This window comes from Schistocerca gregaria, chromosome X, assembly GCF_023897955.1.
Source record: "Schistocerca gregaria isolate iqSchGreg1 chromosome X, iqSchGreg1.2, whole genome shotgun sequence".
Lineage (NCBI taxonomy): Eukaryota > Metazoa > Arthropoda > Insecta > Orthoptera > Acrididae > Schistocerca > Schistocerca gregaria.
This window is the reverse complement of record NC_064931.1, coordinates 624,642,253-624,662,947: the sequence shown is the minus strand read 5'-3', so window position 1 is coordinate 624,662,947 and position 20,695 is coordinate 624,642,253. Positions and strand designations below refer to the sequence as shown.

At 33.6% G+C, this 20,695-nt stretch overlaps 1 protein-coding gene across 5 annotated transcripts in view; it reads left to right on the top strand.

Annotated features, from left to right (window-relative positions):
• LOC126297822 (glutamate receptor ionotropic, kainate 2) overlaps positions 1-19,007 on the top strand; it is a 402,447-nt gene extending 383,440 nt beyond the window's left edge. For 2 of the 5 annotated variants that reach the window (XM_049989054.1, XM_049989056.1), the window contains 3 exons: positions 446-561; positions 2,003-2,158; positions 17,983-19,007. In XM_049989054.1, coding sequence (XP_049845011.1) covers positions 446-561; positions 2,003-2,158; positions 17,983-18,159 — 449 coding nt within the window. In that variant the 3' untranslated portion in view covers positions 18,160-19,007. Of the gene's footprint in view, positions 1-445; positions 562-2,002; positions 2,193-11,647; positions 11,737-17,982 lie in introns of those variants that run through there. The other 3 variants (XM_049989055.1, XM_049989058.1, XM_049989057.1) reach the window with 3 other exon arrangements.
• The last annotated feature ends 1,688 nt before the right edge of the window (positions 19,008-20,695 follow it).

Sequence of the window (20,695 nt, the reverse complement as noted above, 5' to 3'; positions counted from 1 at the left end):
CGTTTCACTCTTATTAACTCATACATGATATTCAAGCAGTAATCTCTGCCTGCATGTTATGCTGTCTTCCACCCTTAAACTCTCAGATTTTCAAATCTCGTCCTATGCAGTCCCCAGTCTTTCCTTCTCATCCCTTATGGTAAGTCTCCCCGGCCCCGCAGTTCTTTGTGACTTTCCCGAAAACTACCCCTTTTCCTAGACCTCTCCCGCCCTTTTCCTTCACATCTCTTCCTTCCCCATCAACCCTTCTGCCTGAAGAAGAAGCCACTGGTTCCAAAAGCTTGCCTGATACAACTGCAATTTATGTGTGTGTTCTGGCACCGCTTGGTGAATAGGTTTGTCATCTACCCAATTAAATAATTTTGTCAATAATTGATTATTTTCATTGCCATCACTCTTTGTTAAAATAGAGAATTCAAAACATACAGTTTCAATTTAATTGCAGATTCTCCATATCGCACTGCTATAAGCGGAGCTATTTTGAAGTTGCAAGAAGAGGGAAAGTTGCACATACTGAAAACACGCTGGTGGAAAGAAAAACGTGGTGGTGGGACATGTCGAGTATGTAATAGCCAACATTTACACTGTAATTTGTTGCACAGTCATTATAATAAATTGAATATCTATGGTATAACTCCAAACTTATTATTAATTTTATGAGCGTTTCTAGCTCTTGAACTTTAGTTTGTTTTATCTTCTTCTTGACATTAACTATAAAAGATTAATTGAACATGCTCTTGGAAATAAAAAACTGTTGAAAAGAATAAGAAATCCCACAATGTTACTTCAAAATTGTGAGCATAAAACACCAAATATTTCTGAAAGTGCTAAATAATCAGAATCATTATCTGATGAATTCAAGTAGTGTAAAAATAATGAAACTGGGAAAATGTCACAAATGTGATCTCATTTTAAGATTAAGATAAGCTTCAAGTATTTAAAAATGGAATTTTTATGATATCAAATGCTGATGAATGAAAGAAGTAGTAAAATCAGGAACAAAATAATTATCTCAGAAGTGTCAATCATACCATGCAATTTCACTGTTCAATTTTTCTGTTTTTTCCTTAGGTCACCCAATTTTTTTAAAATCCCATATGGACAAAAATGCTGGTTAGACCCTATCTAAATTGCTGTCCTTGTTTTCCAACTTTCCCAACCAGTCTCTCTTTCCTCTCTGAAGGAATGTTTAGTTCTCAGACCCGTTCTTTTCTTTTCAAATGATTTTATTATTATGTGAACACTTTAACATAGCAGCTTGAGGTGGTGTTGTTTTGAACTATGGTTGTGTATGATACTGGTCTGGGGTCAGCCCTGTTCTACCTCATTTAGGACACAACCCAATCTCAACAAACAATTGCCTGACACCATTTACTGGATGCTTTGTGTACTCCACTTTGCTTTCTACCATGCATTCATTGTTGTTTTTGGATTTTGAACTGAGTGAAGCACTAGTCCTCATTCATCACAGAATTGGAGTATGACACCCACAACAACAGATAGTATTGGCAATTGCTATGACCTCGCACCAGTGCTTTCACAGCAGCACAGATCACTGGGTATAGACTCCCAGCCCTATGAGGGGAAAGTGGGACTTGTTCCCCCTCAACTCTTTCCTCCTCATGACAGTATAATTTCTCATTTGTTTATTCTATTGGCCAAATCCCACATTAAAGTGTCTGCATTAAACCTGCACCTTGAGTTTCACCTCCTGAAGACAAGTGATAGCCAGCTCCCTTGTCTCTTACAACGTCAACATTTTTCTCAATTGGGTTATAAAATTTTGTTGATTAATATGATGCATTAACTGTTACATCATACAAAAGTTCACCTTATCATATTACAAAAAATGTACACATGAAGTTCCAGCTGCCCTACTATGTGTAATTTTTCCCTGTCAGAAAATCATTAAATGTGAAGATCCAAATTTATACGCTGTTTAATATCCTCTTTTATCCAAAATTATGAGTTCTATTATATCAGTTTTTATGTTGTTCCTTAGGATGACACCTCCAAGAGCAGCAGCACAGCAAACGAGCTTGGACTGGCCAATGTTGGAGGTGTTTTTGTTGTGCTGATGGGTGGCATGGGTGTTGCTTGTGTGATTGCTGTTTGCGAGTTTGTCTGGAAGTCACGAAAAGTAGCTGTTGAAGAAAGGGTGAGGAACATTCTGCAAGATACATAAAAGAAAGGTCTTTTTCCTTAAAAAAATCATTAGCATTTGTTAATAATGTATGAATAAATATGTTGGTATAAATAAAAATAATATGTAACTTGTGTGAATTACGATACTAATTGCTTGAGAGAAGTATACACGTCACGATGAAAAACAGATAAACATATATTTTTCTTTGATAACTGATAGTCCACACAAAGCAGTATACAGCAATGACAATAGGAAATGGTATAAATGTGTGCTGATCAGGATTAATAATGAGAAAATCAGGAACATTTAAGAGATTTAGCAGGGTACAGAGGTTCTAAGTTATCTGGAAATTCTGTAGTAAATGAAACTTATTTTACTCCAGTTAATGATGGTTTTACACATTAGGTGAGATGTAACGAAGTCTGTAACAGAGATATCTCACATAGATTTAGATTTGCAAAGGATTTAAATCCAACTGAAATGTGCCTGAAGCACCACTATTTATGACAGAATAAAAATATGGAAGGAGAGAAATTATGTACGTTTTCAGTTTACAAGTAAGAAGAAGTCACAAAATGAATTCCGGAATGACATATACATTCATATGGATAGCTAAACAGTAAATAGCTGGCACTGCAATATAGAGAGGACTTATTTCAAATTCATACGACCATTATTTAAATTATTTGGTGGTTGCCTTTCTTCTATCAGATAACCACATAGTGTTTGGTATTAAATTGGTATTAAATTATTCAGCATTATAAAATACACTGGAAAAGTGGCTTATCTCTTTTATGGAAGTATTTGGTAAGTCTTAGATGTGCCATGTCTTTGTTGCAACCTGCCTGTTGAGTGACTGGGGAATGGAAAGTGAGTATTTGACCAGTAAATTCAGCAGTACTTCTGGAAGAGCAATATGTGAAGTTTTAAAATTAGATTAATATATCCATAACTGTGGATATTTTGATGAATTGCACCCTTTTTATAGCTGATTTTGTAATACGTCTAAAACATTGTATTGTAGCAAGTATGCATGTTTTGCAGATAGTTTCTTTGCACTGTCTCAGGTGTAATGTTGTTATCACAAGGATATTTAGCTGTTGCTAGTGAATGCAAATGTCAAAAAAATATTACTGTTAGATTTAGCAAGAGGATAACCATGCCAGAAAACCGTTACATGAAAGAAACAGTAGTGAGATGGCAATAAGTGAAGTTCTTTTTTACAGTAAGACTGGCAGCTTATATTTGATATTGTGTTGGGAAATGAAAAGAGAATAGAATCTTTGTATAATAGGAATCTCAATAATGCAGATTTGCAAATGCATAGCAATATTACAGTAGTACATCATGATTACTGTTATTTCTCTGCTTTCAATAGATTCAGAGCCAATTTTTATCTGCATGAATTTGTCTTGTAACCAGTGAATTATTTTCGATTTTTGGCTCATGGTAAGAAGCAACTGTGGAAATTTGCAACTGTCCTTGTATTCATTTTTCACTTAGCAGGCCGCTTCAGTACATATATCTAACTGATAACCTCGCTGTTTAGTTCCTTAACTTCCAACCAACCAGATCAATACATTCTTTTTATTCCCTAGCAAAAAAAAGTGACTTTAACATCAAGTCTTTAGAATACCACTATGCAATTATCCCATTGAGCCTTGTTTTTGTGAACTTTCAGATGTAAAGAAATTCAGTATTTTGTAGTACTTTGTTGTGCACTGACAAAGAAGTCTTGTAACATTGTCTTGTATTTGTACTTTATATGTCCCCACAAATGGAATCCCCACATTTCATGGAAAATTTAACAACATTAAAAATATATTGTACTATATCACTGCTGTTTTTTTAAATGCATCTACTATAGTGGTTGCATTTTCTGTCATCAAAGTCATATGGTTTTTCCACGTATTATCTCAACTTGTCAAAGTAATTTGCTTGGTAATCATCCATCATTGCCAATGTTAATAACTGTAGGTACATGATTTATGTTTGTATTTAGGATTAACAAGTTTGTTGAATATCATACTGCTTTGTATAAGTTAAAAACATTCTGAAAATTATTACTGGTGCAAAAAAAAAACTTATGTAAATATTTTCCTTCAGTACTGTACAGCAGCTTTCTTCATTGAAAGTTGAAAGTGAGTGTCTGAGAGTTGTGCACCACCTGCCCCTTCATTGTCATATGTTTAAGTGGAGATAATTTTTCCTGCATGGTGTGTCATTTAAATTGCATTCATCACAGTCCTAAATGTGCAACTCAGTTCTTTTCTTTTGCATATCAAATTAATGAATTTTTATTACATGTGAGTAGAGAGGAGTATACAAACAGCTTGTAGAAAATGCTTATATTTAAGAAAAAAATAAAATGCAAATAATTTAAACAATTTAAATTCAGACAGCATGAAAGGAAATACATGTAAATTAATATATTTTCCTTCACTTACTGTACCTGGACTCTCACTTTGTACTGAGAAAGAGTATAAAATGTGAAGATATCTTGTCTAATTCCAGTGTAAATGTTTTTCCTCATTTCTTTACAATTTGGCCTAATAGGATATCAGATCACACAAATTGTACAAGCCATCGAGAGAGAGAGAGAGAGAGAGAGAGAGAGAGAGAGAGAGAGAGAGAGAGAGAGAGAGAGAGAGAGAGAGAGAGAGAGAGAGAGAGAGAGAGAGATAAACATGGTGGTGCCAATGGGTAGGGGTAGGGAAAGTCAGTGGCAGCTTGAAACTTAAAAGACAGTAAGGGAAGAGAATTATGTGAGAACTGAATGCCCATTCAGATGTAAGCAGGGTCAGTTGCATGTTGCATACCAGTTAGTGCTGTTGAAGTTAATTTTGACTGGAAAAGGGGGGGGGGGGCAGGTAAGATAGAGGACCACTGATGAATGACGGTACATAGGCCTAGACAGCTAATAAATATGAAGTTGGAATGGGTGAGGAGGGGTTGGGGTGGGTGCAAGGGGGCAAAGATAGAGGTGGGATCAAAGACTGAGGCAAATCCAGAATAGGGACTAGTGCTGACTGAAGCCAGGAAAACTAAAAGACTGAGGTGGGGTGGTGGGAGCAAAGGAGGACAAGGGGTTGGACCACTACATAGCCTAAACAGTGAAGCAGATGCTCAAGCTGACCTTGTTGCTGTGAACAGCATTTCTACCAGTAGGTGGCCAAACTTATCATTGGGCACACTTTGATAGTGACAAATAATAAGAGTATAGTTGGATGCTAGTCATGTCCATGTAAAATTTTATGCAGTTGTTAGAATGATGCTGTAAAATGATGTGGCTGATTTTGAATGTGGCCCTGCTTCTGATGGAATAGGTTATATCAGTTGGAAGCATGAGTGGTGTAAGGATGGACCACAATATTTTCTAAATTTTCTGGATTCCTAAAGGGGTATTGTATGGTATGTCCAAAATTAAATATGTTCTATTCCATCAGTATGCCATTTCTGCCTCCAAACCCTGGCCATATGTGTCATATGTAGGCAGGGCTGTAGCACAGATGAACTGCAGGGGACCTGTTCAGCACTATGAACTCAGATTTAAAAAATATATATTATTCTACTTCAATATGAGAAGGTAGTGTCATAAAATTCTATTTCACCAATTTAAGCATTAGCAGATGCAATTGGCTTGATTTTTGAACCAGTAGCTGAGGGACATAATTAACATTACTCAGTTCACTAAAATTACTTGTCACAATTTACTCTTATTAACTCCATTTATGTAGCAAGAAAAAACCACTGTTTACAGATAACAATTCTTTTCACCATACAATTGAAATAACAGTTTCGGATCACTAGTTACTTAGGCTGCATATACAACAAAACTTGCCAAGTGACAAGAGTCTTTTATTCTTGTCTTCACTAAGTGGGGAGAGATAAGTAACCACTGTTTCATATTTCTACCATAATTCAAATAATCAACAATCAGAACTCATAGATGGCCAACATGCAAGCACTGATTTGTGGAAACTGTATTGAAGCTGCGTATACATTATTATGACTGATCTAAAAAAAATTAAATTCCTTAAATTATAAACTTGCAAAAGCTTGGAACAAAGTATCAGTACACACTCCATAATTTTGTGCCACACAATGAAACTTCATGATAAACAAGCTGGTAAAGCCCAGACTACATTGCAGTTAGTAGTGAAAGGTGGAAATCTAGTACTGTGAAATTCAGTGGGAGAAATGAGTTCACTGGTATATCTGAATGGGTTGAAACTTAAAGCATGTATGGAAACTTCACATGAGCATGACAGACAGACATATGACATAGGCCCACTGTCCTGCGACTCAACAGTAGTGAATGCAACATACAACAGGATCATGGCAACAACACTGAATGAGCTAGATTATCACTAACCTTACATCTGATCACACTATGATCCTTGGTTGATGGACTTTCTCTTTGTAGTTTTTTCTGAGTTGTAGACTCAATTTCAAAGAAAACCATTTTCATTTCCAATTTGGTGGAGTGAAGGTGTCACTTTAGGAATCATAAGTTATCTCTGTTTCTCAGTTGCTGTTTGGTATTCAATCTGGTTTCACATCAAATATCTATATTTTCTCTCTTTTTATTATTAAGGTAAACATAAAAAGATACTCTTTTAATGAAACAAGAACTACTGGTGTTCAGTTATTTCTTTCATTGATATTAACTTCCCTTGCTTCAAAATTTAAAGCCTGAAATTGTATTAACACTTTTCAAACAATTATGTACATAGTGAATTTTCCATGAACAACCAGCCATGACTCATTTAATTTTGAAGAATCTGTGTGAAAATACAAGAAAGTTAAAATATTTCCTTGTCATTCTCTGCCAACTGTTGAAATGTGAAGTCAAACACCTACATCTGAAAGTACACACTTCCATGTCTGAGGTCAGAAAAATTATGCACTCTGACTTAAAGAAATAGTTTTGGCTTCTTGATTTTGTTTGTTCAGTTGACTTGTTCAACTGTCGTGAATGCAGCATGTAAAACAACCCAAAATAATGTCTAGAAATTGACACTCACAGTTTTTTGTCTGAAGAAAAAGAGGAGCATTAAATATCTGCAAATAGTAAAAGTTCCTGAGTCATTCAAAGCCCAGATCAAAATAACCAAACCCAGTTCAGATCATGACTTGTTCCATCTTATCTTAAGTTCAGTGGCTTAATACTATTCATAATTTTTATGGTATGTTCATTCATGTGTGAATCCAATAACATTTGTTACTGATTTTAGAGCTGTTCATTTTTCTGTTTTCATATGTAGTCTGTCACCAATTTTGATATTTTTGTAGCTCTTACTTTCATTTAGTTACAGTGTGATTTTTCTCATGAAGTTAACACTTACACTAATTGATTTATGGTCAGTGGCAGTATCAGCACATAGATATGTTGATACATAGCAGGGTTCATAACAAAATCACCGAACAGCACTTAATGATTTGTCTGGTTCAGATTTTCAACAATAATTCTTAAATCACATACTTCATCTTTTGATGATTATCCCTTCTTGTGTCTCTGGCATGTTTTCTGCCATGTTTAGTATGGACAGGAATTTTTTTATTTATTTATTTTTATTTATTTATTTTCTTTTTTTACAGACAATTTAAATGTTATTTTTGTGGCAAATTTGATGTTATTTTTGGGCACATTCGGTGTTACTTTTTGCAACATGCCTTTTTTTCCAGATTCTTTTTTCCAAAGTCTGTGTGTTTCTTGATGAATTCAATGTAATTTTTGCCAAATTCACCATTGTTTTTTTTGCCAAATTCAAGGTCTCCTTTTAATCCAATATGTCTTTAAAAAATTTGCTGCTGTTTTTGAAAAATCTGGTTGTTTTTGCCTCCAAATTTTCTGCAGTTTTGCCAGATTCAGTGTTGTTTTCACCAAATTAGTGCTTGTTTTTTGGCAAATTTGGTGTTAATTTTTGGCAAATTTGGTGAGATTTTTATTTATTTATTTATTCAGTGTTGTTTTCATCATCACATCAAAGTTCATTACTCAGTAGTTGAACTGTCACTTTAACATTATACACAATCTTAAGACTTGAGAAAGATTGGAAGTCAAACTGCATTTTTAACATACAATAACTATCAGTTAGAAATATTAGTAAACTGACAACTTCACAGTTATAAAATTTTTATTCAGCAAAATTACAAATTTTCTTAAAATCTTGTAAGGAAGATGATTTCATGTTAATTTGCTACAAGCCCTTAGTTTTGCACTATATTTCATGTTGTCGTTTTCACAAAATTTTCCTGTCCCTACTTATTGCTCACCGTCTCCAGAAACTTTTTCCTGATATATTTTTAGAACATGTGGTTAGTACTATCAAAAGTCTGTCCATAGACAAACTTCTCAGTTATCAGTAACACTGACCACTACTTAAAATTGTTTGTGAAGACTCCTACACTGCTTATTAATTATTGTATTTTCTGCAATTTACATTTTATAATACAGGGTGTCCCCAATCAAAGTTCCAGTTAGAAAATGCCTTAGATTGGGAACCACTGTTCAGAATGACATCAAATTTGAACAGCATGTTACTCGCAGAGGTGGAAATGTCATGTAACAAAAACAAAAAATCGGTATTTCAGCAATAGATGGTGTTGTAAGTGTCTTAGTGTAAATGGAATCAGCTACAAATGACAGATGAATCATAATATGATGGTTGTGGTTCGGGCTGCCCTATACACCATCCATCCTGTTCAATGTGCAATTCCCTGTGCACTCCATGTTTGCACACCACCACTAGACCCCCTCTGCAGTGCTGTGTTCACATCTTTGACAGACATTAGGTCAGCTACTTTCCTCCCTTCACCAAATTGCAGTACAAAAGGACCAGCTTTTCAAATTTTGTAATCTCTTTCTGCAGACCCTTAGCAGACATCAGACAATGCCTTTTTTGTAGCCTGGAGTGTGGGGAACTTCTACAGGGCTACTGACACACAGTCACCATTCTTTTAAAAGAGTTTTATCAGGAGCACATGATCCTTCATGGAGGCAGTCATGATGGACATCTCACACACAAACTGAGATCAGTTGTGTGCCATACATCTGTCAATATATTCTGGTGCTTAAAGCACTGTCTATTGGTAAAATTTTTCTTTTTCTCCTATGACATTTTCCCCTCTGTCAATAATATGGTGTTCAAATTTGACATCATTCTGAGCAGTGGTTCTCTTTCTATGGCATTTTGAAACTTGTACTTTGATTATGGACACCCCATACTTTCCTAACTGGTTATGTGATGTCCTCTCAGATACCTCAGAAAAAATTGGTAGTCTTGATACTGGGAGGAAATTTACTGTCACAGCCAGTCAGCCCCTTTTTGAATAGGTCAAACTTTCACATATTTCAGCTAATTGGGAAGTAACACTCATCAAATGAGTGATTTCTTATGTTGCAAAGTTGGTGTGCAAATCCTGATTTGATTGCTTTTGTTGGAATTTAATTCCAGTCCATACATTTCACATTTTTTAGGGATTTTAATGCTAACCACTTCATGAGAGGATACATGAGTAAATTTATATTCTTCAGAAGTGTGCTGCATTCTGTTTTTAACAACTCTGTCAAATATTGTTTTGTATTTGCTTACATATATGAGAAACCTCACATAATAGTTGTTCTTTGTTTCCATGTACAGTTCCATGTTTGTAATCCTTGATGACTTTAGCTGTCTGAGAGTTTGTTCTACTGTATTTGGAGGGGAAACATTTGTTGAATATACTCATTAATTCTCATACAAAAGTGCTGTAGTTGGACCAAACACTGCTTGCTGAATGACCAAGAAGTTTCATTCATTCTGGAATAAATGTATTCATATTTTGTTGACAGTGTTCCTGGCTCTTTTCGCAGTATAGGTTTTATTTAAATTTGGCTGTGAGACAAAATGGCTGGCTGTTCAGATATCCCCAAGTCTAAAATGAACTTTTCTGTGCCAACATAACTGATACAGCTTACAACATTGTCTGTACTTTTTGCAGCAGATTCTGTTACTCTACTGTGCTTGCTAAAATTTAATGCTAGGCTGCTTGTAGATACCAACTCCTTCAAAGAAATGGCAAGTCTGCCATCATCTCTTATACTTATGTTGGAGTGAGCACAAATAGTCTTTTTATATAACTTTTCTGTCTGAAGCCTACTCAACAATGTTTCAGATTTGTCAACAAAGTTTCAAATTTGTCTGGAAATGCACATGCAGCTGAACAGCCAGTGGTACAGTATAAGCTAATAATTAACATTCCATATTCCACAAATTTTATGCAGCATCTTTGAAATAGTAGTTGCTCATTCAAGCCATTAAAATTTTGGCTATAATTTTTATTCTACACAGTGTAAACGTAGCATACAAAATTTTTCCCAACTGGAAACATTTGTAACATTTCTAGTCACAGATTTCATTAGTTGACATGTGGATTCTGACCACATAAGAGCTGAAAAGTTTTCAGCCTACTAACTTTACTATTATAAGATGAGAGAAATTCATATTGTTCTATTAATTTGCAAGACCATGATTGCAATAAGTTGAGCTTGTAAACATCAATATAACAGTAAACACAGTACTGTGTTAGTAACAGAACAAACAATGATGCCTCAACAAATCATTTTCACAAAATGAGACATCCGAACATACTTAACAAGTAAAGTTCCAGGTGACACATGAGACAAAATTATGATTTACAATTAAGAAATTCCAGATCAGCCAAAGAAATAGTATCCAAAAATAATGAAATATATGAATTTGACATATATATTCAATATCTGTCTAATTACTCACACTATTTGGTTGCAGTTAAACAAAAGTATAGATACCAGATATTCTCTCATTTATTTACCAGAAAGATGCTTTGATCATTATGTAAAATGTGTGACTGGATCAACATTTAGCAATAGTCATAAATTAACTTTGAATATATTTTTTAAAAAATCGCACTTATATGAAAAACACATTAGTGACTTCTATTCTGCTGTACCCTTCAAGATTTTTTAAAATTATTTTATTTCCCTATTTATAAAATTAGACCTCTTTTTTAGCATCTTGTTACTTATTTGATAAATATCTATTAACAAATAAAACTGCTCAGTTATATAAGTTTGACACTGTACAGCATGTAAAAGTAAAGGAAAAAAGCAAGAAACTTTTGTTGACATATAGTCTGTCTAACTATAAATAAGTTGTAAGACGCACATGATAATGTAGTTCTGTATTATGTGCATGCAGTTAACTAGAAGAATCATTCCTTATGTATGACACACACAGGAATTCATGAATTAGCTAGTACAAAATTCATTATGGTTGGTACAGTTACTCCATACCTTGGTGATGTTATGACAGGAATAAAAATAAGTCATACTTACCATCATTATTTTGTTGTAGCATAATTTCTATTTGATTTTGCTTATACCCAGTATTGTTCTAGCCACCTTTCCACTAAATTAAACCCGTTAAATGACTGTTAAGTTCACCTGGTCTTAAATGATTGAACTACTGCTTACAGATCCAACAGAAGAAGCCTAGTCCAAAATATACCTCACGGATTTATACAACTCAGTAATACTCTGTAGAAGATCTTAAATGAAGCCCACAGGTACTTCCTTCCAAACAAATATTCTCTCTAATCAAAGGCTTTCTCAACAAATGAAGTTAAGGAAATCTTCTACAGTTCTTGTCTATTTTTATTTTCTCCTAATAACCTTTTACCCATCATCCTATTACATTAGACCCATTAGATTACTGTTAAACTGAAAATTTTATGAAATTGTCACCAGTGGATCTAATAGGTGAATTATACCTCAGTGTAAAAAATAAAGTTTGTTTTTCTGTAAAGCAGTGCACAAAATTGTAAATAAAACCAGTGAGTATTTTGTCTGAAAGTGAAATGTTCAGAAGTTTATAAATGTTAGGTTGAACTGTTATCAGCTTATTTTATATATCCAAGAACACAAGAAGATTTCCTTAAACTCTGCCTCAGTTGTAGCATGACCTGCTATCTCTGTAAAGTCATTACTAATATTTTGGTTATCAGATTTACTTATCAGGTAGAATGGAAAAAGTTTGATTAAAAGGATACATCCTTATGGCTAAACCACAGGTACACATTATGTGCATGAAATTCACACCTGAGAACATTGCAAACCTTTATATATGTTTCTTCAGGGACATCACTATCCAGTATCCAACACATATACTTAATAGGAAGAGTTAGTATTTCCTCTAAATTAGTACAACAGCATTCAAGTTGTAATGGCAAATAAAAACTGCTCTTAGATAGATGATCTTATACAGTTTTATTAAAATTGTAAATACAACTGTTGGGGTCAAATTAGTATGCAAATAGTAATTCTGTTGGAGAATTAATGCAAGAAAAAAAAAAAGAAATTAAATTTAGCTCTGATGAATGAAAATAGATTTAAGAAGAATCACAGGTGTTTCAGTACCAAACAGTATGTGTAATTCCAAATACAACACTGAAGCCAAAGATATTAAATCTTACGTCATGAGCAGAATGTTCATTTCTTAAGTATTCTTAAAAACAGAATCCAAGATTCTGACAGCTCCCAATTTAGCGAGTGCTTTTGCATGGTGTTATTGCCCAATTCTGGTTTCTGTTACTGGTTGTAATGAACTGCATTATTTAACATTCTCCGTGTTTGCATTTTTTATTGTAAAAAAGGATACTTAGCTGCTCACTACTTTCAAGCAAAACATGTTTTTGTAATCAAACTTTGAAATATCTTCCTGTGTGTGTTGTACAAAGGAATAACCATTACAGTAAGGTAGGTACCACGTACCTGTCAACTTCAAGTAGCTTTGTTTCTGTTTTGCAATAAAATTTTAATACAGTAAAAGCAGAATAAATATTTTTATCGATTGTAAGTAAGCTTGTGTGTACAATGTAATATTCAAACCTTCCTCTTTGTTGGAATCCACCCCTGCCACCACATCCTTTACTACCTTTCACTTACATTCATAACAAGGCATGGCACAGTTGAAATTTAATGAGTCATTTTTAAATTTGAAAGGAGTAAATACTTTCATTTTACATTTCACAGGAAATATTTACAATTTTTTGTTTGCTGTATTTGTGAAATTGTAAGTAATGCATAGGTGCAGAGATAATGAAATATGTCTAATGTAGGCATTCAATCACTCACACAGAGATGCTTCACTTCTACAGTAGGCATACTGTTTTTATCATAAGGTGCTCCATGGGGCTTTGTCTTTAATTGTGATGATTTCCCATGTATTTCACAGAAAAGGCTATAGTTAATCATCAATGAGTGAATGTTAGCTTGATATCAGAATTTCAGATACAGATGAATTTGCATTTATATATCATGATCTAGCTCATATGAGCAAATATTATTAACTATGAAATTGCTTCATGTCATCAGCCCCAAAATAGCAGCAACAGTAACAGCAATTATAATTTCAGTTGTCATGCAAGTAGTCACATTTTAGTTGCTACCTACCCTACTACAATCATATTTCTGCAGCATCTTAGTATAAGAACTATCAGTCTTTTTGTCATGAAAGTTGTTCCATTGGCTGTAAGAAACCTTTCACTGATGCAGCATATTATGTCTACTGAACAAAGTCATGTTCTGCTTGAAGAACATATGCATGTTGCAGTTCCTCTATTGGCTATAGGGTGGATAATGTTTCTGCTCCAGCTCCAATATTATTCATGAAATTTCTTCTGTCTAACAGTGTTTTTCTTATATAAGGGACAAAGCACATAGTGTGAGACTGGAACCAGCTGTCTACAGAGAGATGTTATGCTGGCAGTAGTGTACAGAGAATATTCCATAGGACTTAGACTTGTTTTGACTGTCTTTAAATATCTCATGAATTTTTATTTTTATTGCCATTACTGTTAGATTTGAGCTTAATATTATTATGGCATTGTTGAACCTCAGTTATTCTATGGAAGCAAAATGCATTTTGTTTGTAGTTAAAAAAAATCTAGTTTGTAGTTGAAAGAAGGATAGTTTGCAAGAACTTAACATGGTAGAAAAATACTTCTTTACTTTTTAGTACTACTTCATTAATTTTCACCAAAGTAGAGTTCACCTAATTTTTTTGTTTGACCTGCAAGAACTGCAAATCACACATAAAGATATGGAAAGATGTCAAACAACAGGTGAGATGTACTTTTCTGATAAATTGATAGCAAAGACAATGATATGTTTTTTAAACCATTTTTTCCAGTACTGGGAAAATATTTAACTGACAACTGGAGATTAAATTTCAGTCATTTTCTTATGCTGTTAGTGGACAGAGTGTACGTGGTGGTTCTATATTTTGTGCCCGTATAGTGTGAGATGATACAAAACCAAAATAAAATCTGTAGAGTGGGAGGCATACTTCAGTTGGTAAAGCATCCTTTAGCAGCTGAGGAGCTGACAATCAGATCTTCATATCTGATCGGTTCTTTACAGTTTTAATTGTGCAGTAATGTTTAGATTAAATGCATATGTTAATCATGATGAATAAAGAAAATGATTTCTGTAACACTCAACTTGAGAAGGAAATCTACTTTAATTTCTTGTGTTATGGTATCCTGTTTAAGTATTAGCTCCACACCCCTTTGCAAGAAGCTAAATAAGTAAGGTTCCTACATTGTGGACCAGAAGAATAGTTTAAAATAACATGATGGCACATTTACTCTTATGTTTTGTAAGTATGCTCTATCAAATTCTTAATGTGCATTAACAGAATGACTTGACAGACCTTACATTTTCTAACTGAATCTTAGCTTGTGCATTGCTAGAATACTCAAAATAGTTAAAATGCACATTAGCCAACATGCAGATGAAAAATATTCTGGTAAGATATTTCTGTCTGTGCAATAAGCCTCAGAGCCCATCTACTAATATTTGGAGGAATGTACTGCAGTTTACAATAAAGTAAACATTTCGTTTAATGTTTTCAGTTTTCTGTGACAATTATAGGACAAAGTAAAGGATATTAATAAAGAATAACACAGTTCATTGACATTTCTTGTTCATTATAATAGTGTGTGCATCATGTGTTCTGTTTATTGTTGATTTTAGAGCAACTGTTAAATGTTTCTTTTACTATGCTTATTTAATTTGTATGTTGCTTTCCATCATTTCTGTATTACTTATTTGCTTGTCTGTTTGTTCTGAAAACTTTATGTATCAGTTCTGTGCTCATTTGTCCTTTTTTTCCCACTAACCTCCCTATAAACCATCTTAAGTTGTCTGGCAATGCCATGAAGTTTTTTCTTAATCTGTTTCATTCTTAAGTGTTCTTTTCTGTGTCTATGAGCAGTAATTTAAGAAAATCAAAGAGTTTATGGTCCGAACATTAAACATTTATGCACTTTATCCTCATAAGGCTAAATACGAAGATCCTGAAGTAAAAACCATAAGGATATAGTAATTCATGCAGTGACTAGAAATGGTCTGTAAAAAGTGATAATATTAGTTTTCTCTTGTTACCTAGAGCTCTGTTTATAAATACATACCTAAATAATAGAAATACATTGAAGAGTGTCCTTGACAAGTGTTATTTACATTTACTCTTCCAGATGTATCTTATGTCTTTTGTGTAACTGACTTACTCGTTCCCATGTTAAATCTACTCACATTACATGTGAGCTTCAGCATATACTTTGAGTAATGGAATAAGAAGTCAAGGTAAGAATAGGAGGTATATATGCATTCTGGCACTTCAAAGAATATGTAAAGGAAAACAAAAGTGATTGGTTGGCTAAAATATAGGTGCCAAAACAATGCAGAAAGCTTTGTATCAGGCGTACTGTTAGCTACAAATACTGCTGGCAACAAAATAAAGGATTAATTTTTCAACTATAAGTAATTTTAGCAGGTAGAATGTTGTATAAAGATAATTAATTTAATCTGTAATGACAGAAAGTGTAAAAGTTCTTGTTTCTGCTTGTGATATATATCTTCTGTTTTGAACAGATTTGTACAGATGAGTGTCTGTATATAAAGGACATTGTCCATTTCCACTGTATGTTTGAAAGCTACACAAATAAAATGCAATTAGAGAAAACATAAGATTTTGATTAAATTATTGCAGATTTTTATTTGGTGAATGTATGTGTAATACAGTCAGTCTTTTAAATAATTTACCTAATTTGTCCAAAAGTCACACATTCTTAATGCCAGCTGTAAGAACTATTTTCATACCTTTTCAAGTGTCCTGATTTTAGGTCTCAAATTTTCATTTACCAGTCAGAAACCTTAATTCATATATACCTCTGAACAGTCATGTGGCTCTTTCCATATCCAATATTATCCTACCTGTATTTAGTTACAATTTTCAATTTCTTCAAATTTTTATTAGTGAGAGAATAGCAAAGACTTGTCCTTCAACTAATTTAGCACTATACATACTGATGTTTCATAAGTGGTTGCAATACAGTTCATTTTTCTTATATCTATATATAATGTGTATGTGAAACAAAGTAAGCATTGTTCCTGAATTTGACACAAATTGTTTCCAAGTCATATGTTGTCAACCTCTGAGGTTAAAACTTCCATAATATTAACTGCCATCAGACATCTTACAATTTAAATTATCTGTAAAGTCTTACTTAATTCAGCAGTAAATATAAAATATTTCTGTAGTCTGATGATTATCGGAAAGTGAACATTTTGTACTCGTCACATAAGGCACTAAATCATTTGCCTCTGTGCTTTTTGTGTGTATACAAAATTAAGTTAGAACAGATAAAATAATGCATATTGAAGATATCACTGCAACTTTAAGGGCAACACAAAACACAATGTTGTACACAGTTAATAGAAACCCTACTGAGGAACATACTCTTTCTCATTAGTTGAAAGAATGATTAAAAGGATTTTTATGCATGTCCCTCCACAACTGCATGTTAATACTAATCAGAACTAACTTTCTCAGTTTATAAAAAGGCTGAGTTGGGTTGAAAGCTGAATCCTTATATTTCTGTTTGTGTGATTTTATTTTCTCATCTCTTCATTTTTCATAGTATGATGTACCGTCTCTACAAGTTTCTATATCACATTCTAGGTTCCTCATTTTCACCATCACAAACAGAAAATAAATGACATATGTTAGTTTTTTTCCTCACAAAGCTTAAAGTTATTAAGTTTCTTGTGGCAGTATGTGGTGGTGTCTTTCTCATAAAATGTATTTACAAAAATGTGTTCACAATACCTCATGAATTTATTGTATTAATAATAAATGAAAACTATACTCTGAGAAAAAAAACAAATAAGAAAGCATTCAGTAGATCACAGTAAACAAGAATCTGTAATGTACAATTGATCTTATTCGAGAAACTTAACTAAGTTAAGGTAGATGTTGATGCCACTGAATCGTAGCTTGACAATTGAAGTTTTGTTCTCTGATAAATTTGGTTTATTAATAGATTTTGTTTATGAATTAATAAACAAATGGCATGTCCCTTAATCTGTAAATATTTTGCATTAATAAAGAAATTAAATTAAATTTCTTATCTCAGTTATTTAGTTCATTCATTGAGCTGACATAGTCACTGTTAACTATTTCATGTATTAGGTGAATGAGGACTGGTACTTCACAAAGCATAATTCCTGTAGCAGTGAGCATTGAAGACAATGTTTAAATGTTTATTTTACATTTCTAATGAAGGCTTAGATGTATACACATAATGAATTTTAGAAAACACTCTTTTTACATAAACTGTTACGGAAATTATGCTGCCCTTCAACCTGTTTATTTTTTTATGTTTAGCTAAAACTATTATACTGATTTTTAAATCTTGAAGTCATTATAATAAAATACTGTTACAATGTATTTGATTTTCTGTTGTTGCAGTCATCTATCTGCTCTGAGATGGCTGCAGAACTAAAATTTGCTCTACGTTGCCGAGGTTCTACTAAACCAGTGCGCAGGAAGAGACATGTTCAGACAGAGGAAGAACATCCCACTCAGTTTATGCCTCTTGGGGCTTATGGACAGTATGATTTTATTGGCAAGGAACTGCTACCTTGATTCTTGGAGAGAACAATTATCGCAAAATGTTGTAATCAAAACTGAGAATAAAAATCCTTGTTTATTTGACAGAACCATTTAGGGACTCTGTGTCATGTACTTCTTCATGTGAAAATAAGGAACATTTATTTTTAATTGTTGGTAATCTACTAATGATCCATGCAGTTACTGATGTGAAATCCATTACAGATGGAAGGTTTATGTATAATAGATTATATTGCCGACAGTATTATCTTCATTTCTATGTGTTACATTATTGTTTTTTTTTGGGGGGGGGGGGGGAGAGGGGTGTGGAACTGAGATTTTGTTGATGCATCTTTGTTTTACCAAGTTTCTGTACATATTAATCTTTGTTAAGTAATTTTAGTATGTGTGCCTTTTTGAAAACTTTTGTGTTGTAGTCATCTGCTGATAAGAGTTTGAATTATTGTTCCTGTAGTTTGAAAACCACATCAGACAGTTTTGATATTCAGAACTTACTCTGGTAACTCAAACATATATTTCTTTGATTTCCCACCTTCATATTTACTGATTGGATGTTATTCTTAAAGACAGTTATTAGTAAAGTTTTTTTTTACAAATTTTTAGATCCTGCTTTGTTGTTGTGCAGTACAAGGGGAATATTATGTATTATGTTACTGGGTAGTATAAGATATATGTGTATGACCACCAGTGTTAAATTTCTATTATATAAAAAAGACATTTTCACAGATAATGTTTGTACTATGGAAATTTTAAGGAGAAGGACTAACCAGGCCTATTCTAGATCTTTGATTTTCTTTATGCTCCTCACTAATGGTAGGCTTTTGTATCTCAAGTGATAAATAAATCAGTCTTTTTACGGTTCATTTTTTTCTTTGTTAGTTTACAGTGGATATGCAGATGATATGTTATGAAAAATATCAGTAAGCACAGGTATACAGAACATGATACATTTAAACTGGGTTAATATGTCATTCTTTATCATTATACTCACTGTAGACCCATGAACTTTTAAAATATATTGAACACATTGCTCTAATCCAATAACAAATTTTGTTTTATGAATCAGAAGGCAGTGTTCTCTCTAAATTAAGCAGTACAGTGAAATTATTGTATTCCCTATTTATTAAGATGCAGTTACAGCTACATTTTAAACCTTTATAGGTTAGAAAAATTAGATTCTGATATGAGCTGCTTTCTTCCCTGATCACAAGTGCTAATATCTATTTTTTGAGTAAATATAGATACTGACTGTTATCTACATGAAACATTCTTTGACATCTTTATATACACAGTATTATTTTATGTTTGTTGGATGAATGAAACAATTGAAACACTTCTGGTAAGCTAATCATACCATACTCTAAAGTAAACACTATTTGTAACAGAAGTTATAAGTATAATAGTTAACAAGAAAGCAGGAAAAGTTCGATGAACATAATGAATAATGAATTGTAACTGAAATTCATAGTATGTGTGCATACATCTCGTGTACGGTTTCCTAATTTTGTATTATTAATCACCCACTGTAGCAATTAGTTCTCTCAGTGAAAATGAGATGCAAATCCACACCAGATTCTCTACTCCTAAACTGACTACAAATGATTGATAATGTTCAAATTAGTGATATTATGGGTCACCATGTTCGTCAGTTCACGTCTGTACAGACCTCTCACAATGAATATGGGAATCATAATCTTGAAAGATGGTGTTATTGTTAGAAAACCACAAAGCTACCTAAACTGTTTAAATAATGCTCATCATAAAGCAACAATAAGTCCCATATAAAGCATGCAATGCCCTGCAACACCATCTCATACTCTGCTCTGTGTTTCACAGTATGGAAAAGGCCGTATGATGTGTAAGCTTATTTGGGCACTGCAAACTATAAAACCAACATTTAGGAACAAGGTGAAGAATGACTTGTCAAACTGTTCCTGTCGTTATTGTTTCATATTGTTTAGTCTTATCCTCATCTATGTTGTGCTAATATATTCTTAGTGACAATCATTTAATTGGATATAGCCACTGAGCTGTAGATAATATGTTTGTGGAAGTTTAATTTAATCTTAACACACAGCCTTTTCACTCCAGTGCTGCATATAGCGTGGGTTCTCCAGTACTGTGGTGAGTCCAGTGTCAAGAATGCACAAGCAATTTGTTCTTAACTTATTGACTGTTGACTCCCAGCAGCAGTTCAGTGGTGGCTGTTAGTATAGTCTGTCTCACAGACAGTGTGTGACATACATGTGGCAAAATGCGAAGGCAGTGCAAAGTTGGCAGGGTCATTGCTAGTAAAATAATGTCAGCTCTAGTGCCACAAGGCCAACCAGCTGATTGTTGTGCATCACTCATGCCCCACAATAGGTGGCAGAAAGCATGCATGCTCTCCAGGCTGAATATGGTACACTTGGTGATGGCCATTTCATCAGGTAATGGTGGCCACTGAGCAGCATTGTCGTGGTTGGCCCTGTTCAAAGACTACAACCATCAAGATTGGTTGGTGGCTTATAAACCAGTAGCTCTGACTAGTAGTTGATGTTGTGATGCTGCT